We start from the raw sequence: 24828 nt of genomic DNA, 5'->3' as shown, positions 1-24828 counted from the left end.
ATCACAAGATTATGTTTATCTAAGAGAAATATATCCTCAGCTTTCATTCATATGTCATACTCATATGTCTGTATAACCATATAGTGTTGAGATTTTACAGATTGATTAGTCTTCATTATATATTGCTAAATCTTTATATATGTACCTCATTTCATAGGATTAAACTAATCCTGATTATAGTATATGACCTAAGAGGATTTCCTGTATTGGTTGTCAATAAACCTTAAGATTAATTTCCTGGGTACTATCAATCCATTACATTGTTGAGATGTGTGCTGTGCTTTAAAAAATCATTTTGTTGAAATGATGAGATAATATCATTTGAAATTTTGACATTTCATCAAGAATTGGGAGTCATAAATAAAACATGTGAATATGAAACAAATATATACCACCATTTATTTCCCTGGGCAGCATTTTGAGAAAAACTTTATTCAAAAAAATATGTAACTGCTGTCTTCAATAACTTTAAAAAGATGTTCATAACAGAAAAGAGTTAACTTTAAAAAGCTATTCCGCAGAAAATGACACAGCATACAAATAACAGATTTTACTTTGAAATGTAAATATAAACTAGAATAATCTTGATTACAGAGAGACAAAATCATGTCTCTGTAGAAGAAAAATCTTTGGTTAAAAATAGCAAAATTGCTTTTCTCCAATACTTTCCTAAAGACATGAAATTTATTTTTTTCAACCTATTTTTTTAAAGTGTTTGGATTCCAAGTAAAGAACTTCGCTTTTTTCTCCTCTTTAAATAGAAACAACTAAAGCAAACCTCCCTTATAGTGGCATCCTTACTTATGCCAAGCATTGGCTAGGTGCTAAGCTCTAGTTCAGTAACAATTTTGCATCTCTTTTTGCCCCTTAAGGAAGTGTGCCTCTTTCCAAACCGTACGATGAAATAATAATTTCAATATACTTATATTTTTCCAAGACCTCATTCCATTAAGCAAAAAGACATTTCCAATCAGCTAGTCAAAAATAAATTTCATTCCTTACCTGGATTTCGTTGTATCTTTTTAAAGACAGGTTTGCTCTCTAGGGAGTTACTTACAGGAGTAAATAATACACATTCTATCCTACCAAACTAATTAGAAATGTTGTTTTTTTTCTTTTTTTTTTTTTTGGATTGAAAAATGAACAGATGGTACAAGCAGACAAGTTTTCAATCATGGCAGGGGGATTTGTTAGCTATACTGTACTATTCTGGAATCCATTTGGTAGATGCTGTTATGGTTTGTTTTTCTAAGTGTCCGTTTAAATTAATCAGGTCTTTGAGGCCTCTAACCAAGGAGCGACTCCTCTTTCTTCTCCTCTTCCTCCTCCTTCTCTTAACACATTAACAACACAACTTTGAACTGTGCAGATCCACTTACACAACAGATTTTATTTCAATGTTTTTTAATTTTTTTTTTCTGCAAAAAGTGTTATTGTTTCACTTGGTCCAAGGCTTGGGAGAAGGTTCCAGAGTGGTTAAAAAGCTGCATAGGAGCTGCAGGGAGAGGCTCAGGAAGAAGTCCTGACACCAGGGGGATGCCCTTCAAAGGCCACTAGGCTCTGGAGGCTAATAGTTATGCTTGAGGGTGAGCCTTCCGAAGAGATACTCGCCCTGCCCAGCCTGGGAGCCAGCCAGCCTGTGGAGGTTAGTCAGGTGGTTGCCATCTTCTTGATGAGTTTCACCTCCTCTTCCAGGAAGTGGTTCTACAGGAAGTCACAAGGACAGGGGTATGCAAGGCAGAACCCGGGGCACGCAGATCCCACAGGGCATGGTTCAGGTTCTTCTCTGGGACCATGGCAGCTTCCATAGCGGCTTCCAAGGTTTTATCCCACTCATCTTGGGACGGTTTCTGCAGGTCCTGGAAGAGGACCCGACCATCCCCACTGGTTTTGCATCTTCCAGAGCCCCTCAGCGTCCTCCTGCTTCTCCTAAGCCAGCTTGCTGAAGGGGGATATGCCCTCTAGAGCCACATTGTCAAGTTGGAAATAGAAGCCCAGAGAGAGGTAGGTGTAGGAGGCCTGCAGACGCATGTTGTCCACCTCGGTGGAATAATTATGATGAATCTGGGAGTTCATGTTTGATCAGCAATAAAGAGCTAAACTCAAAAGATGGTGTTGGCTGGTCCCAGAGGCAGATGGTGGCTGAGATTATGGTTTCAAAGGTTGACTGGAAAGGATTTGGAGGGTGACTGGAGGCTGGAGGAAGAAGGGGTGTCCTGGATCTGTTCTGTCCAAACATTGTTGAAATAAGACAGATCCACAAGACCACTCAGAGCATTACCTATTGGCAGATTTTTTACAGTACTGTAAATGTATTTTCTCCTCCTTATGATTTTCTTAATAACACTTTCTTTTCTCTAGCTTAATTTATCATAAGAGTACAGTATATAATACATATAACATACACAATATGTGTTAACCAACTGTTTATGTTATTGGCAAGGCTTCCAGTCAACAGTAGGCTATAACTACTTAACAGTAGTTGAGTTTTGGGGGAATCAAAAGGTATAGGGTGATTTTCAACTGCAGGGATTGGCACTGTATTTCCCACATTTTCCAAGGATCAACTGTATTTCCTAACTGCCACTCTACCGATTTATTGCTAGAGGCTGCTTATTCCTTTCCAGAGCGCCCCACATATCCCTTTTCTAACAGTTCTTTCACTTGTAGTTATTTTTTCATCATCTATCTTTCCCATGAACTGTAAATCCATGAGGTCAGTAACTGAATCTCCGGTGTTTATCTCAGTGTATGCCATGTAGTAGGTTCTCAATAAACATTTGTTGAATGAGCTAATGCGTTCTTAAACTTATATTCACATTTCTAAGTTTAATCAACTTAACCTGATTAAATGTAGAAGCCTGTACTTTCTAGCACCTCCTGCCTTCTGGAAAGCATTATCTTCAAGCATACAGAATAATTGCATCTTCTGATTAAAATTATGTTGGGTAGACTTATTTCACATACGTATAACTACCTTCAGGGTAAATCTTTACATATGAAGTAGAAGGTGAGGATATGGATAACCCTAGGTCAATCTGGCTTTTTTTTTTAACCAGAATCACCTAATGCAAATGACAATTCAATCCATTTACTCAAACAAATATTTATTGAGCTACTACTCAATAAATAGGACCTGTATCAGGTCCTATAGGTTGAATACTGTATGAGTTTCAGAGAGCTACTATAGCAGATGACACACACAACAGAAATTTATTCTCTCATAGTTATGGAGACCAAAAGCATACTCTCTCCTAAGGCTCTAGGAGAGAATCCTTCCTTGCCTGTTCTAGGTCTGGTGGCTCCAGGTATTCCTTGGCATGTGGCTCTATAACTCTAATCTCTGCCTCTGTCTTCACATGGACTTCTCTACTTTGTCTTCTATTTTGTCTCTTATAAGGACACTTGTCATTGGATTTGGGCCCACCCAGCTAATACAGGATGAGTAGTCAGTTATGGAACTTACTTGTACTTGCAAATATATTTTTTTTTGTAGGGGCAGGGAGAGGGTGGAGGGGATGTCATCATTCAAATTACTACAGATACTATAGTGAATAAAGCCCCTCCCCTCATAGAATTCGTAGTCTAATTGAAAAGACAGGTTACAAAAAAAAGTGATTTCAGTAAAGCATGATAGAAATGTATTGGTAGAAGTAGTCCAAGAGCTATGGGAACAGAAGTCTGGGGTCCTAATTAAATCTAAACAAGCATAAAAAGCTTCCCAAATGATGTGATGTTCACATAGGAGGATTAAATAGGAATTGGCCATGAAAGAAAGCTTGGCACATTTTAAGGAACTGGAATGAATTCAACATAGAGAACGATAAGAGATTAATCTGGAGATATACATTTAGAGTCATTTGTAGAGAGCCATGTGAGCAAAGTTAAAGACGATAGACTTCATCCTGAGATAGAGTCAGCTCTGTGATTGGCCAACACTGATATAATAAGGCAGAAATTATCCCTGTCAGGACCAAGAGGAGCAACACAGGTCCTGAGTGTTCCTCTTACTTCCATATGGCAAATCTTGCTCTTCCCAATATTTGTAGCTTTTTATGGATAACATAGTACCATAGTAAAATAACTTTGAAAGATTTTGAAAAAAAACATTTAATTCAAAATTCTCATTTTACAGACATGAAGCCAAGGTCAGGTGAGGCTAATGATTGTTCTGGGACCCACAAAAGAGCTGGATCTAGCCATTTGTTCTATTAGCGAAAATGGTAGTGTAAAATACTGGCAATAGCATGGGCCTGGAGCCTGACAAATCGGGATTGGATTGCTAGCTTTCCTGTGTACAAGAAGTATGACCTTAGCAAGTAATAGAACCACCTACACTAGGAATAATAGTAGTACCTACCTATTAAGACGATTGTGCAGATAAATTTGATAATGAATTTGAAGCACTAAACATAGTGCTAGAAGCTAATTTAATATGAAATAGATAGTGACTGTTGTTGATGATGATATTCCTAATGTTTTCATAATCATCCCAGCCCCATAATCCATGGCACTTTACTCCCAGTATATAACGGTGCATGACATCATACACTCTTATTTCAAATAACTTATATATTTATATACAATTGAACCTTAAACAATGCAAAGGTTAGGGATACCAATAACCCCCTTGCCCCATCCAGTCCAAAGTCTACACATAACTTTCGACTCCCCAAAACTCAACTTCTAATAGCCTACTGTTGACTAGAAGCCTTACCAATAACAAAAACAATTAACACATATTTGTATGTTATATTTATTGTATACTATATTGTTACAGTAAAGTAAGCTAGAGAAAAGAAAATGTTAAGAAAATCAAAATAGAAGATACACTCACAGTATTATACTGTATTTATCAAAAAACATTTACGTGTAAGTGGAGCCATGCAGTTAAAACTTGAGTGTTCAAGGGTCAACTGTATGCCAATCTCCAAAGAAGAGTGTTTAGGATTTCTAGCACAGAAGTTTAAGAAACAATTATACAGGCATATGCATTTTTCAAAGTAACACAACTGCCTATTCTGATATCCAATTAAAATTTTAATTGAAGCAAAGTTCATAAATATATAATCATAAGTGTGAAAATGAAGGTATATTAGTAAAAATAGCAGTTTGCTAAGCGATTAAGGTAAACAACACAGTGTTCTATAACAAAGTAATCTGAGTCTCAAAAGGTCCAATTACATAATCTTCCCTGTCTGAACTTTGAATATACGGTCTCAGTAAATTACTTGCTACCTGGCTACTGTGAAAGTACAGGCTCCAGATTTAAAACTCTTGAACTATATTATATATTTTACAAATACAGCAGTTGCTAAGTAAATGTTTTCTTTTTAAATGCCATCTTCTGTATCGTCAAAAATTAATGTTATTTTATGTTTTCTGTAACATCTATCCCTTATAATTTGTTATTCAATAATTTTCATGTGAAACGTGACATTTTAGAGCGCTCATTAATTCCTGCAATATCAGTGTTATTTTGAAGATTAGGAAATTCAGTGAGGACCTAATAAAAAATCTTCAGCACATTATTTATTGGATAAGATGCAACCCTTTACCTGTTTCTGCACAGATTATGAGCTGAAAGAAATAGATGCCTGAAAATATCTTAATTAAATCATAGTGAATAAAATCTAATTCCAAGGTTTAATAAATTTCTTACTGAAAACTGAACATAAATGACAATTGTTTTTATTTACATTTAGATTTCTTAAAAAGCCTCTTAAATGTTGTGACTGGTTTCTTACTTAACAATAGCTTTTAATGCTCAAAAATTCCCTAGTAGATATGTCATTTTTATGAGGAAGTTATTACTCTGGATATAAATTTGCACATAGTGTACATTGCCTACTTGATTCCCAGAAGAAGAACTATTTCTGTGAAAGTCTTAAAGTACTCAAGTTTAATGAATTATTATGGTAGAGAATTAAATGGTTTGTTTTTCAGTTATATTCCTTTTTTCAAGTTTATTTATTTGTTTTGAGACAGAATGAAAACATGTGCAGTGGAGAAGCAGAGAGAAGGAGAAAGAGAGAATCCCAAGCAGGCTCTGTGCTGACAGGGCAGTAAAACTCACGAACCGTGAGATCACGACCTGAGCCAAAACCAAGAGTCAGAGGTTTGGGGCGCCTTGGTGGCTAAGTTGGTCAAGCATCTGACTTCGGCTAAAGTCATAATCTCACGGTCCATGAGTTCAAGACCCATGCAGGGCTCTGTGCTGACACCTCAGAGCCTGGAGGCTGCTTCAGATTCTATGTCCCCACCTCTCTCCAGCCCTCCCCCACTCATGCCCTGTCTCGCTCTGTCTCTCAAAAATAAATAAATGTTTAAAAAAATTACAAAAAAAAAAAGGCGTTGGAGGCTTAACAGCTGAGCCACCCAGATGCCCATGTTTTTCAGTTATATTATTTGATACAATTTTCTACATATAAATTATTTGATTAATATATTTTTATAGTAATAAAAATAAAGCTTTATTCAAGTGAAAGGATATTAAAGGGACTGTTTGATTCAATATTTTAGAGTATTGCCAAATAACTGAATTATTACTTAAAGTTATAGCATAGGAAGGGGAAATGAAACATAAAACTTAACCTTGAGTTCTGGAGATGGTCATGTGTGAAGTCAGGCAAGTTCTTTACCTTCTGTGGGCTTCAGTTTTTTACTTCTATTATGAAGCAATTGTTCATATCCCATTCAATAAAAAGTATTTCTTATTAAAACTTCAATAATACAGGGGTGCCTGGGTGGCTCAGTTGGTTGAGCATCCAACTCTTGATTTCAGCTCAGGTCATGATCCTAGGGTCGTGGGATTGAGTCCTGCTTGGGATTCTCTCTCTCTTTCCCATGCCCTTCTCCTGCTCATGCCCTTCTCTCTCTAAAATAAAAAAAATAAAAAAAAAATTGTGCTTGCTTCGGCAGCACATATACTAAATTTTTTTAAAAAATTAAAAAACTAAAAAACTTCAGTAATACATAGAATGAGAAGTGCTAATGAATTAATTGAAGTAATGTATTTTAGAAGATTGCCTAAGCAGTAGTAAAACATGCATCCCCTGTAATTTTTATAGTTTTGTCAATGAAAGAAATATGTTGTTACCATATGTTATCTAGTTTTTTCTTCAAACAAGGAAGCTTTTAAATGTCATTTTTTTTTCAACGTTTTTTTTATTTTATTTTTGGGACAGAGAGAGACAGAGCATGAACGGGGGAGGGGCAGAGAGAGAGGGAGACACAGAATCAGAAACAGGCTCCAGGCTCTGAGCCATCAGCCCAGAGCCTGACGCGGGGCTCGAACTCACGGACCGTGAGATCGTGACCTGGCTGAAGTCGGACGCTTAACCGACTGCGCCACCCAGGCGCCCCTAAATGTCATTTTTAAAATTACTGCTAAACATCTAAGAACTTCCTATGTATATCCTTGTCCTATAAAGTGTAAGTTCCTAACTTTAATGTTTGAATTAATCTCTATGAAATATAAAAAAGGTCATTCTTAAAACGAATTATGCAATAGTCTTTCCACTTTGTTGAAAGAGACATCAAAACAGTGCATAAAGCCTGGTCTCTTGATTCAAGTGTTTAAGGAAATAAATTAGCAATAATATAAACAAAATCCTTTAAGTCTATTTGCTGATTTAAATTTGCAACAAATACTTAATCTTAAAATGTGGGATACTAAGAATCCATCTACTTTAATGGTACTTTAGTAAAAACAAAAAAAGAAAAGAAAAGGAAAGGAAAAGAAAGGAAAGAAGAAAAAAGGAAAAGAAAAGAAAAGAAAAGAAAAGAAAAGAAAAGAAAAGAAAAGAAAAGGGCTATGTTGTGGGTTATGACCTCCATCTTCAGCCCTTATTTTGGTTTGCATCCTCTGTGCCAAATAAAGGAAAATATGGTGGACATTTTTGGCATCCATCACCATATTTTCAAGCATATACCAACTTGTAAAATAATTTTGTTAGTGAAATGTCACCCAGGGAAATTTTAATATTGTATTTGTGTTTCAGCTTCTGACATGGCGGCTGAACAGGGACAGATTCTCGTGATAGCCACCGCAGCTGTTGGGGGATTTACTCTCCTCGTCATTCTTACTTTGTTCTTCTTAATCACTGGGAGGTAACGGAAGCATACCAGATTATTTCCAAGATTTGTGAATAACCATTCTCTTATAATACTGTGTATTCATATGCTTTCAAATGTAGCAAACTATGAGAGAAAAAGGGATCAGGGCAGGCTGCTCTGACTGAAGTTTATATGATAACAGAACCACCATGTCCAATTCTCTGTATCAATAGGCTTCGAAATATGTAAGCAACTAAAGACGTGATAGAAACACTTTGAAAGCTATGAAAGATAAATTCTTACTCGATAAGTTTTTCCTTTACCACGTTCAGATTACACCATGAAAGAGATCTTTCCTGGAGAAAAAAAAAATCATTCAACAGAGAATTTATATAAAAGTTTTCTATAAATTTAGTGTTATAGAATGTGTTCTATTTATTCATTAAATGTTGAATGGATCTATATTAGAATTACATTAATTGGTTTTATACATCCGGTATTTCTCCACTTTAAGGTAATAGGGGTGGAAATTTAAAGCAACAATAAATTGGACAGAGCAAAAGACCTAGATCTGAATCCTGACTAGCTGGTCAAAGTGCTTCGGGTACCTAAATCTTATATTTGTATTTTGGACACATTTGATATAACAATGAATTGAAACCATTTATTGATTTTTAGATATATTAGATTGTTGCCATGAGCCAGGTACTGACTGACTATACAGAGATGTGAGTAAAGGTAGTATGTATGAAATCATATAAAAGATTTTTTCTGTAACCCTTGTTATTTAAGCCTTGTTATTAGGCCCAGACTTTTGTGAGAAACTGTGAATATATTCAGATCATATTTTTATTCCTACTAAGGAAAAAATAATTCTTTCTTGATTATCAATAGGGTCACAAAAGAATATCTCATGAATTTTCCTGATAATATGAAAAACACACATACTGCAAAGAAAACAATGTCATGATTTAAAAGTGCAGTAAGAATACCAGCCAAAGAGTATGCATCTATGATGACACCAGCTAAAGTACACCGTCTCAACTGGAAAGTGTCGATATTTGATAATGAGCAGAAATAACAAATAGCTACTTTCAGGGGCAATAGTTTAGTGAATAAACAATAAAACACCTTTTTTATTTATTTAAAAACTCTACTTACATACCAATATTTTATTAAAATTCACGTTTAAATTATAGAGGATATGCATGCATGGAAAATTATTATCTACAGCTTTAGAGCAGGGTAAAGGTATAGATCAATAAGTTCACAAATGTTTAGAAGTTTGGGTCCCTGCCTGACTGTAACTGCCAACTATTGAAGGTGTCAGATCTAGGGATAACAAACCCACTTTTATAGAACTTACCAAGGAATAAAGAAACACATGAATATTTTAATATGGTTGAGTTGAAATGGTGACTTCTTTATGAAATTAATTGTAAAATGGACACATGTACCCCACGTTTACTTAATTTTTTTTCTGTATAAATAGACATAGTATTGCTCTTGTAATAGAGAGTGTCTCAGAGTCTCCTGTTTGGGGAAGCTGATTAACTGATAGAAGAGTGATAGCTATAGTAATAAGAAAAAAATTTTCGAAAGAATGCAGGAATACTGATAAATTAATACTAATAAAAAGTGCTAGTTTGGGCATGCCATGGTGTCACCATCATAAACTATTGCCCAGCACTCTCCTGTTTCTGTCTCTCTTTATACCTCATGCTAACCTCTGGCAAGTCCTTGCCATCATTACAGCTTTGGTACAACCATCTTTTACAGTGGGCAGAAAATAAATGTTGGAGTCTCTAAACCAACTAACCATCAGGTTGAAAACAAAATATGCAGTATGATATCCTTCAAATACCAAACGTGATCTACAAAATCCTTAATCACTAGCAGGGGAGAACTGGTTATAAAAACCAACAAACAAGCAAAACCCTATGTATCCTAGTGGAGGTCTAAGCTTGTTTGAAAAACAAAAACAAAAAAAAAAAATGTTAGAGTTCTTATGATCGTACCTACGACTCTCTTGAAAGAAGAAGGATTAGAATACAATTTTGGTACATATAAAGTCACAATGACAATTTAATTAGGTAAAAAAAAGAAAACATGCCAACACTTTATGTGTTGCTATGTGTTTAACAAACCTTATTAGAAAAATGCTAAGTGGAAGAAATAACTCTACTGTGTTTTCATTGCCATTTATAACCTAAGTGCTGCTCATGCATTGTGAGTTTGGGGGCATTGATACCTTGATAATATTCTATTTATCATGGAGTTGCACATAATTTAAAGGCACTCAGTTTGGGGCCCAGAAAGATTATTCAGTTGTTAAAGTATGATGGGGACCTATAAGGTGATTCTAACTCCAAAGTCACAAATTATGTCAAATAGACTGTGATAATTTATATATGATGGTTAATTTCATTCAAAAATATTATTTTTTTCTTATTTGAAAGTACTCTTGAAGAACTGTGGGGTACTTTCTCATGTATGATTTTATTTAAACAGCAGGGCCTCTTTTATCCTCAATTTTTTGAAAAAAAAAAGCCTCTAACTTTATAATGGAAATTGATTTAAATGATGTTTCATTTAATAGTGAGTCGATATATGGCACAATCAGATGTAACTTTTAAGTTACAGTTATGTGTATTTGTAGAATATGAGTTAAGGCTTTATTTCCTCTTTGAGTATTTCAGCAGTGATTTAAATGGCACACATACACATGTGGAAAAGCATTTCATTAAAATATCAGAAATTATTGCCTTAACACATAAATATGGGAAGCTTTAACGAAGATATTACAGGCATTGTAGGTTAAATCAATTTGGCCTAGTAAACTTGAGAGATGGGCTCAAACGTTGTCTTTATTTTTGGTTTCTGAAGCAGAATTATCTTTAAAAGATACTTTAATGGTAAAGAAAAATTTGTACTAAATTATTTTCAGCTTTTACTTTCCATGTTTTCCAATTTATATGACGTTAGAAAGTAATATTCTACAAACTGGGGAAGACTACTTCGGTTACATAAGATTAAAAAAATTCATTTTTTAAAGCACATAATATACTTTAAGCACATAATAGAGGAGTATTCATTGGAAATTATTCTATAAAAACTGTAAGACATTTCTGAATAAATACTCAACTTGCCTTAGGGTTTGAAGATAAAATCACATTGAAAGATTGGATGATATACCACAGATATAGTCTGTTTAACCATTTGGAATTAGAAGTTTGATGAATTGTCAAATCACATGGATGCTGGAGAATTTATTCATGTTGCAGAAGTCATGCGAGATAAGCATCTACTCTTTCTCAGAGCACAATTATCCCAAGAGAGAACAGAACATACCTTTACAAAATTCTGATATAAAAAGAAAGCATGCTCTTTAGCAATGAAACTAGAAAACATTTGTCTAAATTTCTGAGATTCTGACTCAAAAACATTTTCTCATTTTGACTTTTAATGCTTTCTACCAGCTCCAGCTATTAGAAGTTCTATAAGGAAGCATGTGATGGTTATTGCTGATTATAGAATATTCTCTAAGATTCCTATCATTCAAACCAATCAATCCACGTGAGAGTATTTTATTCTTATCTGGGATTAATTCTGATCTATACAAAAAAAAAAAAGAAACTTGTGATATAAAGATATTCTTAAACATGGCCTTTGTGATAAGAACTTGGCCTACTAGTGATAGGTAATTTAGTTGGTTTTGGTTCTCATCCAGCATAATTCTAAAACTAAGATTCTGCTTACCCTTTTCAAAGGTGCCAATGGTACATCAAAGCTAAAATGAAGTCAGAAGAGAAGAGGAGAAACCACTTACAGCAGAATGGGCATTGTAAGTAGTACAGTGACCCTTTCATTATTTTACATTGCTCTAGCCCTCAAGAGTTCATTTTAAACTTGTATCCACTGAGTTGAGAAAACCTGAAAAAATGTACTTCCAACCTTTCAGCATTAAGACTTTTCATCTGGTTTCCAGGTTTGTTGGTGGAAATTGCACCTGCTTCTCATTAAATGATAGTACTTTTTTCCTAATTCTGCTTGCTGGAAAACACGAAGGCTGAATATGCTAAAAATACAAGATGACTGCTTATATCTAGTTATTTACCATTCACAATGACTCCTGAATGCAAGTTGGTTTAATTTAGTGGAGCATTAGCCATAGAAATATTAGGGAACTTTTATTCCTTCTTGTAGGGACTGTCATTTAAACATATAACAAATCAATTTACAATTCATTAACACTAAAAAAGAAAATCAGCTCTTTAACTTTTAGAATATGTATGAAATCCTTGAGCTGACTACAAGGTTATATTCATTTGTAGAATCTCTTCCCAAGCAAGCTATAATTACCACTATAGTTGGTTTGATAATTGCCACCCTCTCCTCCCCAACACCCACCTCCACCTCCACCTCCAAATGGCAAACTACTTTGTCAAGACGGTTTCTCTGTCGTGAGATGCTGAATTAACATCTCAGAAAGGGATGTTCTCTAATTAACCACAGTGTAGAAATAATATGTGAGGCAAGCTGTTTAACTCTTTGAATTCATTTTTTTACTTCAGATTGAGCAAAAGGAGTAAGAGACTTTTCAATCGATATCACTTTCTGAAGGAGGCAGAAAGGATTTAAGTGAGGAAATTACAAACTAGAGGGACGGTTTAGGGCTATTTCTAAGGCTCACAGGATTTGTCAGTGGTCTGAGGATTATCTGTATTAGGATGTTCCATGTTCAGTAGCCAGAGTTCTGACTCAGAAGGTGCATGGTAGGGCCAAGACATACGCATTTTTAGCAAGGTGTCCCTGGCTGCTCTTTTCTTACAATACGTTTGAGGCTCACTGCACTGGCAGAGAAGGGAAAGCTAAGACAGCCACTGCCAGCCATGGGATGAGCTGGAAATGCTGCAAACAGATGCAGAAGCCTGGACCCAAACACCTGGATAGATGGCATATGCTGAGCAACCTTAAGACTCACTGCAGGGCATTTAGTACTGAAATGCAAAGGAAAAAGATGTTCCTGAGGTATTTATTATCTGCTTTCCAAGTAGCAGTTTTTGCATAAACTAAACCAGATGGGCCCAGCAAGAAGCAATGAAAATAACCTAAGACAGCCAAGGAAGTAAAAGAAAGATAACAAACCGAGTTTTAAGAAACCATGGGTAAGTTAAATAAGTAACCAGATAGTCGACATATATTGTGTTTACAAGAAAAAAGAAGGTGATGTTAACACCACATATCCAATTAGATACCACTAATCATCTAATAGTAGCCACTGGATTTGAGTTTATAGAGTATTCATTCTGAAACCACAACTCCCATTAAGTAAAAAAGTATCTGCAATATGAACCAGAAGTAAAGATTATCTGTTGTCTTTTCCTCCAATCTAAACTTTGGAAGTCACATAAAGCATAGTATTTCAGAATCATTGTCAGGCCTAAGTATACCTAGAATGCTTTGCTGATGATATTTGGGGAAGTACTAATATTCTCATGGGTGTTCATCTGGTAGCAGAAGACAGTAGGCAAAAAGGAATGAAAGGGGGCAACAAGTGTAGAGGAACTCATGAAGCAAATTCTGCTGACAATGGACATTTCAGCACCTCCTCTAAACTCACTTCATTAGCTTTTATTTGTTTGCTTTTGAAATTTTCTTGCAAGAGCATGTTTCTAAGGAATCCTAGCCAACAGACAACTCGGGGTATGATGCAGCTTTCAAAATCTAAAGCAACAAAACCAAGTATCACCTATTCACTATGCCACGAATTTGCATTGATCTTTTAATCCCTACTAATTCATATTTAATAAAGGTTTGCTGTGTGATTATTACCTGTAAAACCATACCTAAGGTATTTGGAAAGATACAAAGATGTATAAGAAATGATCTCCTGTCCTCCGGGAGCCAGAAATCTGTTGGAACACAGAAACCTACCAGCAAAACAGAGGAATATCTACACACAGTCTGTGATTTCTTCAGATACTGAAAGAAGTGGCAAATGAAAAAATAACAACACATTCAAGTTTTCCAGCCATCCCTGTTTGTCATCTGAGTGCAAAGTGTCCAGGAGGGACACCAACAGGCTTGCTCATTTTGGCAGAAAGGGTTTTGGGAGAAAGGCTTATGCCTTTTTCCCCCATATCCTGAGCTAGATCAAGTACAAAATGTATGGGTTGTTTGTGAATTAGTGAGCTGATTAAACATTTTACAGAAATATAATAAATGTGTTTTCTGGAACCTGTCAGCTCACTCTCTATTAAACTACCAGGTCATTTTACATTAACAGGTAAATAAATTTTTGATTCCAAGTACTCAACCCTTTATTGGGGGGTGAGGAGGAGTGGGACAGAAAGAAAAGAGAGTTGAAGTAACTAACAAGAATGACTACTTTAATATGTCAATCCTTGTTTTAAACATACACAAGATGTGTAATCACTAAAATACTTTTAAACTAAATCAATCTTTTTGTTGTTGTTGGTTTGCAGTACGCTTCCCAGGAATTAAAACTTACATAGATCCAGATACATATGAAGACCCATCCCTAGCAGTTCATGAATTTGCAAAGGAGATTGATCCCTCAAGAATTCGCATTGAGAGAGTCATTGGGGCAGGTAAACATAAAATCTGTACTTTTGAAGATATGATTCCTTGATGGTTTTGTAGCTAGGTTATCAACATAATATTTTAAATCTTAGCAGTTTTAGTCAGTTTAGTCTTGAAAAATTTCAAGAAAGGAGAAGTAAAATTATCTTCTATATGCTGTTACTTTTTTAAGTATGTAAGCACCTAAATTCATTTTCTAAGCAAACGTCATTTTTAACTCCTGTAGTCTTCTTTCAGTATGGAGGTAACTTACAATGAAACTAGGGTCATACAGGAATTCATTTTGAAGATGTAACTTCAGGAGTTTTTCATAAGTTGTTAAAGATTTACTGAGGCCCTCAGGGTACCTGGGTGGCTCAGTTGGTTGAACATTCAACTCTTGATTTCATCTCAGGTCGTGATCCCAGGGTCATGGGATTGAGCCCAGGTTGGGCTCCTTGCTGAGCGTGGAGTCTGCTTAAGATACTTTCTCTCTCTTTCTCTCTCTGCCCCTCTCCCCAGCTTGTGCGTTCTCTCTTTAAAAAAAAAATAAATTAAAAATAAAATAAAATAAATGATTTACTCAGGCCCCAACATCTATAGATATATAGTATAATTAGTGTTCATATTGATGACTGGCTCTGCAGGATCCAGAAGTGTTCTAAAAATCATTGAGGGTAAAATTAGCTTCAGTATAGTTTTATATCATTTCAATGCTAATTAGTGATTTTCCCTATGTAGAATGTTCAAACAGAACACTATTTTATTCAGCTCTCCTATATAAATACAAAACTATTGTGAATTAGTTCCCAAGACCTTATTCTGTTCATACTTATGACAGAGGCTAAGTTGGTATAACAAAGAGACCTCAACATATTTATTCTTCTTTCAAGTCCTTGACCTAAGGAACAGGTCATTCAGGAGGCCTTGAAAGGACCCGAGTTCCTTGTACTGTTTGCTCTGCCTTTCCTTAGTATGTCATCTTCCTCTGAATGGCTGAAGCTGGGACACCAATGCATCTGCCTTCCAACCTGTGAGAAAGAAAAGGAAAGAGTTCAGTCTTTTTTTTTTTTTTTTTTTTTGGCTTTGTCTGTAAGACAATAACTTGGAACTTGTAAACATGTCTATTCACATCTCAATGGTCCAGTTCAATTACCTGGGCACAAAGAGAGTTTGGAAACATATTCTCTGACTGGACAGCCATGCATACAGCTAAGAAGGGGAAGGAGAAAGTGTAAGTAGAGAAGGGAGACTGGATCCTGAAGAGGGGTATTGGTCTCCTCTCGATGCTGGATACCTGTTATGTACTGGTTTGAGCAGTACATACAAAGCATGACCATTCCAGCCAGGTATCATGTCTTTGCAGAGGCCAAAGAAAGAAGCTGACCATCCCTTGTCTCTTTCCAAAGCCCTTCTCCACAAGAGGACCAGCTGCATAATCTGCAGAGACCAATGCAGAATGAAAATGTAGAGTCTCTTGTTAAAAAGTTACTAAGAATTTCAAGATAGTGACATCAGAGCATTAAACAAGTGACAGAACCCTTCTAAACTCAGGACTCTGTATGACTAGTCACATTGAATGGACTCTGTTTCCCAGATACACAGTAATCTAGCACTATACAGGAATTCCAGAAACATTTGGAGAGAGTCCTTCATTATATCACTTCATTCGCTATGCACAATGGGTCATCTCATCTCCTACAAGGCTAGAGCTCCCTTTGAAAGCTGACACAAGGGGCCTATACACTTAATCCTAGTGCTCACAGCTGAAGAGGCTGTCTTATCAGAAAGATTAAGAACCTGGAATGAAACCAGATTCTCTATTCTCTTCTGCTGAACATAAAACACATCAATGGGCATTGAAGGTATAATTGAAAGAGTGATTGCATTATAGTCATTTAGTTTGGGGATTCATTTACTTAACACAGCAGAGAAATAGAGAAGAGAGAAGGTTAAATAATTCCATTGCATGCTACTGTTGGCTTTCTTCCTCAAGTCCCCAAGAAAAAGTGGTATATCCTTTTATACTGCAGTGTTCAGTCCTCATGTAGATACAGTAGAAGCATTTTCCATTGTAGTCCTTTGTGCATAAATTAAATGGCAGTGTCTGAAATCATAATGTTGAGAAATATCAAATATCTTAAATGATAACAAATAAGTATTTTTTTTAGTTTTTTAGATTTTCTTCAACCAGAATATAAATTTTGTCCTAAAAAAAAAAAGTATGACACATTGCCAAAGCAGTGACTGTTAAAGAGACTACTTGAATATCATTCCCCCTATTCTATCTAACATCTGATAAGTTGTATTGGGATTCCTCTCATTTGGCAAAGAAAGAATATCTAAACCAGGTAGTCAATCCTATACACCAGTATTCCTTTTTATATTTATTCACCTTTGGTTACTTCAAGTTTCATACAATATGCTGTCTTTTTATTGTTTGTCTTCAAAAAAAATCATAAAAATAAAAATGCTTTATGTTACAAAGTTGTAACATATGTTATATTGTAACATAACTTTCAGCTTTGCATTCCTGGCCAGTGCTACTTTGTAATTAACCTCATTATGTCACGTTCCTAAAACTCTATTTGGTTGTGGAAAAAATTATTAAGTCTGTGGACATTTGTCACAGAATAGTGTGAAAAAAGCATTGTTTGGTCAAACTATGGAAGAATTGATAGAATTATGTAACATCTCTGACATAATTACACAATTGGTTATTTGCCCAACACTTTACTATAAAGCCTTTCCTTAGGTTGTCTCATATCCTTTATTTTTTCCCACCTATTTGATTGTTTCTTCTCAGACTCCTATTTTCTCATCATCTGTGTGCATTAGGTATTTCCCTTGGAGATGTAAATTAAATGACTTGAGGGGAGAGAGGTGTGTTGGAGTAGTGGTGATGGGAGAGAAGCAAGACATCAGGTCTTAATAATTGTCAGGGGAAAGGTATTTAGTTCTGATTGAAGCACTGAGAAAGCCATAGAGGGGATACTGAGATTCACCATTCATTGCCGAGGAAAAATCAACAAGACCTACATGTGTTTTGTTTTGTTTTTGTTTGTTTTTTTGTTTGTTTATAAAGAAATAGTTTAAAATGTTGTCCTGGGCACTTTCCAGGGTAGTGAAATGTTCCAACTCTAGGCAGAGAAGAGCCTGCAGAGTGAAGCTATATGCAGGCAGCAGATGTATTTACTAGGCCTCAGAATTCTTGGGTTCCTTTAGATGAGTTAGATTGTAGATGAAAGAGAAAATAAAAGCTGAGGGCTGATAAAGTGTAAGCTGCCTATAAACTCATGCTTCAGATTCAGATCTGGTCTGAATAAGGTTGCGTGGTCCAGTTTGAAAAGTTCCCAAAGTTGACTCGAATTTGGAAGTTAAGTTGAAACAGGGCTGTGGAGTCAAACAAATTAGAGTCGAGTAGTGATTCTGCAGTTTAACAGTTGCATGATTTGGGCCAAATTCTGAGCTTCAATTCCCTCATCTATAAAATGGGCATACCTACCTGCTTTCTGAGGTTGTCGTCAGGTTTGAGATATATATGTATAAACACCTGGCCTTCAGCACAAGGAATGCAGCAAGCCATCTTAACCTGTCTCCTTTAGTGTATTTTATTGTTGAAGTCTTAACATAATAGCTAACTTCCTTGTGAAATTGAATGTTAACCTTTGGTAATAATAATGCTTACCCTAGCTTTTTTTTTTTTTTTTTTTTTTTTTTTTTTTTTTTGCTACTTCCCTTTGGAGATTCTTCAATTCTGATAATGATGATGATTAACACATAGTTTTTATTGAGCACCTACTCAAGTTCAGACCCTGTGTTAAGTGCTTTTCATATATTTTCTTATAAAGTTGTCATAATAACCCCATGAGGAAGATATTATTATTCTCATTTATAGGTGAAGAATGAGGTTAAGAAACATTAAGTGGCCTGCTCAAGATTGTAAGATTAGGTCGTAGAAGACCTGGGGTTCACACCCAGCTATGACTGACTCCCAAGCTACATTTTTTTTTATAATTTAACTTTATTTTTTATCTTTTATTTTTTAAAATTTACATCCAAATTAGTTAGTATATAGTGAAGCAATGATTTCAGGAGTAGATTCCTTAGTGCCCCTTACCCATTTAGACCATCCCCCCTCCCACAACCCCTCCAGCAACCCTCAGTTTGTTCTCCATATTTATGAGTCTCTTTTGTTTTGTCTCCCTCCCTGTTTTTATATTATTTTTGTTTCCCTTCCCTTATGTTCATCTGTTTTGTCTCTTAAAGTCCTCATATGAGTGAAGTCATATGATTTTTGTCTTTCTCTGACTAATTTCACTTAGCATAATACCCTCCAGTTCCTTCCACGTAGTTGCAAATGGCAAGATTTCATTCTTTTTGATTGCTGAGTAATACTCCATTGTGTGTGTGTGTGTGTGTGTGTGTGTGTGTGTGTGTGTGTATATATATATATATATATATATATATAAAAAATTGAATTTCTTATGCTGTATGGATATTTAGAGAATAAATGTATTTTGTGAAGAAAATAAATTACATATAAACCAAAGTTTGAAAGAACCAATTAGAGATATATACAATCTAGAAATAATTGCAGTCCTTAAGATTTATTATTATTATTTTATCATTCATGAAAATGTTTGAGAATTTATAGATATGAAAGCTTATTTGTGTTCTTTTATGATTCCAAATACTACATGATTTTTGTATAAGAGCTCAAAAACTATACCCACCTGTTCTCATATAACAAAATATGAGGATAATGGATAAATATGAAAAATTTGAGAATATAAAAACTGAAAAAAAATCCAGAAATTAGATAAATGTATTTCTGAGGCCAAAGAAGTTAATACTTCAAATAAATAAAGGTGCAGACCATTAAGCATTTTTCATAGGGTTGGGAAGGGACTTTTATGTGCAAGGCTGTTATTTGCTGCTGGCCAGTGAGTCCTATTAGAATTCTTTTCCTTGTGTTTTGCTCTAAAGATCAAATGTTATCTGGGGACGCTTGGGTGGCTTGATCGGTTAAGTGTCAGACTTCAGCTCAGGTCATGATCTCATGGTCTGTGGGTTTGAGTCCCATGTCCAGCTCCATGCTGACACCTTGGAGCCTGGAGTTTGCTTTGGATCCTGGTCTCCCTTTCTTTCTGCTCCTTCCCCACTCATGCTCTCTCTCTTTCTCTCTCTCTCTCTCTCTCCCTCTCTCTCAAAAATAAACAAATGTTATTATTTTTTTTAAAAAAATAACAAATGTTATTCTAATGCCAGCATAATCAAATGCCATTTATTGCTTGGATTTACTTTTCTAAAATTTGCCTCCTCTTTCTTAAATAAAAGTATGTCTTCCCAGAATATTAAAAGCCCTAATTTAACCAATGATAAGATTATTCAGAATAAGTAATGCATCACTGAGCAATTGGCTTATCAATGTAATTCAAATGAGTTATCTCAGAGAAAAATTAGCAAATCTAAAGGTGCAGTAAATAGCATCTTTACTGTTTAAAAAAAAAAAAAAGAATGCTTTCCAGGTTTCTAATTGGGAGACACATACAGAGTCATTAAATACTTCTTAAATTGGTTGTTAAAAAATGAACCCCAAAATAGCTGCATTAAAATTTAAGAAAGAAAATGAGAAATGATATTACACATAACCCATAACATTTCTTTATATGTTCCCTCAGAAATGTTTGTTAGATGGCTAATATCTACTTATAAGAGGCACTGTGCTTATTTTTTTTTTCATAGTAAGTCACTATGCTTATCAAAAACATATGTAGTCAGCGTGTCTTCTGTAACTTTTGTCCTGGGATTTTCAACTTTGTAACTATCCAAATATTATGTGATAAATCCTTAGAAAACTTATGCAATATCTAGGCTTAATACACACACACATGCATATACATATATATACATATATACAGTATATACACATACATACTTAAAATTCCTTATCTTTCACTGTAAATTTTACTTTTTTTTAATGAGTTTTCTAGGACACTTTTTTTTTTTTGGTATATCACTATTCTATTTAATAGTGGCAGCTTATCTTTGTTCATCAATACAGGCCTGAATTTCCATGAAAATGTGCATTTCCATTTAAATGAAGTGAGCAGCTCTGTTGCATAGGAGACTATCAAGAGCATCTATCTTCTTTGACTTTTTGCATCATAAAATGAAATACTGTGGCCAGAGGACTGTAAAACAGAAATTCCCAGGCTAAAAGAACCAGGTCAGATTAGGATAGAATCATTATTTTACACATATCTTGAGAGATAATGAGAAGACTAGTAAACTGAATTTTAATCATGGGCTGAAAAAGGTCATTGAAAGGCTTTTCCTTTTTCAGGACAGTCCTGAACCTAAACCATTAGAAGAAACACTTGCCTTGCAGAGTATCTATAATTTTGAAACATTATTCTATTGAAAAAATCATCCTTGTGTCTGTAAGCCCATAGGGTACCCTCTTATATTTGACCTTCCCTCTTTCCCTAGTCTCAGTGGAAATGCATAATATCTCTCAGCCATTCATATTCTATTCCTTTATCTATACAAAACTCATTATTGCCTCCACTATCAGCCTTCTCTTCTCTTGGCTTAGTCACCATTTTTTTTTTCTCTTCCTAGAATAGTCCAGTTTTAACTGTTGGTTTCTCAGCAAGCATCTGCAGGTAAAAGAAAGTCAAAAGGACAACAAAGAGGATATAAAAAGTGAATGACAAACCAGTGATTTATTCAGTCTAATATTTGGTTCTGTTATTGCCATCTCCTTTGAGGTCATAGTTGTACTTGCTAATATGCAGGGCAAAATGCTCACTTCTGGTGCCACTGCTAATTCTCCTGCAAACCTCCAACTAACCCTTCTAGAATCTATTATTTTTTTAGTTATCTTAAAGGAACTCTCTTATCCCCTATATTATTTTTGTTCCTCTTCCACAGCTATATTGTATTTTGTTTGCAACATGACAAGAGGAATGTGGGCAGTATTCCAGATGCAGTCTCACAATTCATTTTTTACAAGAAGAAACTTGTGTTTATGGCTTATTTCCTCCATGATTGATTAGATGATCTTCTCAAATGTAAATTTTGTTCTTGTCCATCAATTTAAAGGATTTATGGTAGAGGTCAGATTAATTTTCTTTTCTATTCTTGGAAACCCCTTTGCCCAACCAATTAGACTGAAAATAAGATCAACAGCAGATTCTGGCAAGACTTTTGTGCCTTTTACTCAAGAATTTCATAGCATTCTAAATCAAATGATGTAATGAAAGATGGGCTATATCCATTTTCCCTGGACATTATAGTATGAATAAAAAGGACAGACTGGAACTGGACAGACCCAGGCTTGAATCACAGTATTACTATTAATTTACTCTATGACCTTCAGCAATTAGGTGATTTCTCAGAAATTTGGTTTGCTTACCTATAAAATGGATTCATAATAATAATAATAATAATAATAATAATAATAGCTATTGTGTAGGATTAGTGTAAAATTTAGAGATGACACATACTGAGGCTCTGTCATACAGTAAACACTCAGTAAAAGGGCAGAGACATGACTATCAGATTCAAAATAGTTTTTATATTTAGTTGAAATGGCTAAGAAGAATGGCACTCTACACGTAATTCTCAAAATACATTTGATATAAATATCTTCCCATACAGAATTTGATAATCAATGCCATAGTAACTAGGATGATATGTATGATTTTCAGTTAGTTGAAAATTAGTAGTTAAAAATGAAGTTTCATTTTTATCAGTACATTAAGAGCTATGTGTATATGAACAAACTATTTCCTCTTTTCATTTTTTGAAACATTTTTTTTTTATTTTAGAGGGAGAGCATGAACAGGGGAGAGAGAGAGAGAATCTTAAGCAAGGTCCATGCTCAGGATGGAGCCCAACGTGGGGCTTGATCCCACGCATGACCTGAGCTGAAATCAAAACTCAAATGCTCAAACTGAGCCACCCAGGTGCCCCTGTTTTTCTTTCTTTTTTTTTTAATTAATTTATTTTTTTAATTTACATTCAAATTAGTTAGCATACAGTGCAAAAATGATTTCAGGGTAGATTTCTTAATGCCCCTTACCCATTTACCCCATCTCCCCTTCCACAACCCCTACAGCAACCCTCAGTTTGTTCTCTATATATGAGTCTCTTATGTTTTATCCCCTTCCCTGTTTTTATATTATTTTTGCTTTCCTTCCCTTATGTTCATCTGTTTTGTATCTTAAATTCTTCATTTGAATGAAGTCATATGATATTTGTCTTTCTCCGACTGACTAATTTCACTTAGCATAATACCCTCTAGTTCCATCCATGTAATTGCAAATGGCAAGATTTCATTCTTTTTCATTGCCAAGTACTACTCCATTGTGTGTGTATACACACACACACACACATATGTATATGTGTGTGTGTGTGTATATATATATATATACGTGTATATATATATATATATATATACATATATACGTATACATATATACATATATATATATATATATATATATATATATATATATATATACATATATATATATATACCCCCAACATCTTCTTTATCCATTCCCCATCAATGGACATTTGGGCTCTTTCCATACTTTGGCCATTGTCGATAGTGCTGCTGTAAACATTGGGATGTTTGTGCCCCTTCAAAACAGCACACCTGTATCCCTTGGATAGATACCTAGTAGTGCAATTGCTGAGTCGTAGGGTAGTCCTATTTTTAATTTTTTGAGGAAACTCCATACTGTTTGCCAGAGTGGCTGCACCAGCTTGCATTCCCAACGGCAGTGCAAAAGGGTTCCTTTCTCCACATCCTCGCCAACATCTATTGTTGCCTGATTTGTTAATGTTAGCTATTCTTACAGGTGTGAGATAGTATCTCATTGTGGTTTTGATTTGTATTTCCCTGGTGATGAGCGATGTTGAGCATTTTTTCATGCGTCAGTTGGCCATCTGGATGTCTTCTTTATCTGATATGTCATTTACAAATATCTTTTCCCATTCTGTCGGTTGCCTTTTAGTTTTGCTGATTATTTCCTTTGCTGTGCAGAAGCTTTTTATTTTGATGAGGTCCCAATAGTTCATTTTTGCTTTTGTTTCCCTTGCCTCTGGAGATGTGTTGAGTAAGAAGTTGCTACAGCTGAGGTCAAATAGGTTTTTGTCTGCTTTGTCCTCTAGGATTTTGATGGCTTCCTGTCTTATGTTTAGATCTTTCATCCATTTTTAGTTTATTTTTGTGTATGGTGTAAGAAAGTGATTTGGGTTCATTCTTTTACATGTCGCTGTCCAGCTTTCCCAGCACCATTTGCTGAAGAGACTGTCTTTATTCCATTGGATATTCTTTCCTGCTTTGTCAAAGATTAGTTGGCCATATGTTTATGGTCCATTTCTGGGTTCTCTATTCTGTTCCATTGATCTGAGTGTCTGTTTTTGTGCCAGTACCATACTGTCTTGATGATTACAGATTTGTAATATAGCTTGAAGTCTGGGATTATGATGCCTCCAACTTTGGTTTTCTTTTTCAAGATTGCTTTGGCTATTCAGGGTCTTTTCTGGTTCCATACAGATTTTAGGATTGTTTGTTCTAGCTCTGTGAAGAATACTGGTGTTATTTTGATAAGGATTGCATTGAATATGTAGATTGCTTTGAGTTGTATTGACATTTTAACGATATTTGTTCTTCCAATCCAGGAGCATGGAATATTTTTCCATTTTTTTGTGTCTTCTTCAATTTCTTTCATAAGCTTTCTATAGTTTTCAGTATATGGATTTTTCACCTCTTTGGTTAGATTTATTCCTAGGTATTTTATAGTTTTTGGTGCAATTGTAAATGGGATAGATTCCCTGATTTCTCTTTCTGTTGCTTCATTACTGGTGTATAGGAATGCAACAATTTCTGTGCATTGATTTTATATCCTGTGACTTTGCTGTATTCATGGATCTGTTCTAGCAGTTTTTTTGATAGTATCTTTTGGGTTTTCCGCATAGAGTATCATGTCATCTGCGAAGAGTGAAAGTTTGACCTCCTCCTGGCCAATTTGGATGCCTTTTATTCCTTTGTTTTGTCTGATTTCTGAGGCTAAGACTTCCAATACCATGTTGACTAACAGTGGCAAGAGTGGACACTCTGTCATATTTCTGACCTTAGAGGAAAAGCTTTCAGTTTTTCCCCAT

General features: G+C 35.1%; 1 protein-coding gene across 1 annotated transcript in view; it reads left to right on the top strand.

The window, feature by feature from the left end:
* Nucleotides 1-24828, top strand: part of LOC115523939 (ephrin type-A receptor 6) — a 267647-nt gene that overhangs the window by 27229 nt on the left and 215590 nt on the right. The window contains exons 4-6 of the mRNA XM_032594591.1: nucleotides 8004-8112; nucleotides 11829-11902; nucleotides 14547-14672. Coding sequence (XP_032450482.1) covers nucleotides 8004-8112; nucleotides 11829-11902; nucleotides 14547-14672 — 309 coding nt within the window. The remainder of the gene's footprint in view (nucleotides 1-8003; nucleotides 8113-11828; nucleotides 11903-14546; nucleotides 14673-24828) is intronic.

This window comes from Lynx canadensis, chromosome C2 (assembly GCF_007474595.2).
Source record: "Lynx canadensis isolate LIC74 chromosome C2, mLynCan4.pri.v2, whole genome shotgun sequence".
NCBI lineage: Eukaryota > Metazoa > Chordata > Mammalia > Carnivora > Felidae > Lynx > Lynx canadensis.
This window is presented reverse-complemented; position numbering and strand designations above follow the sequence as displayed.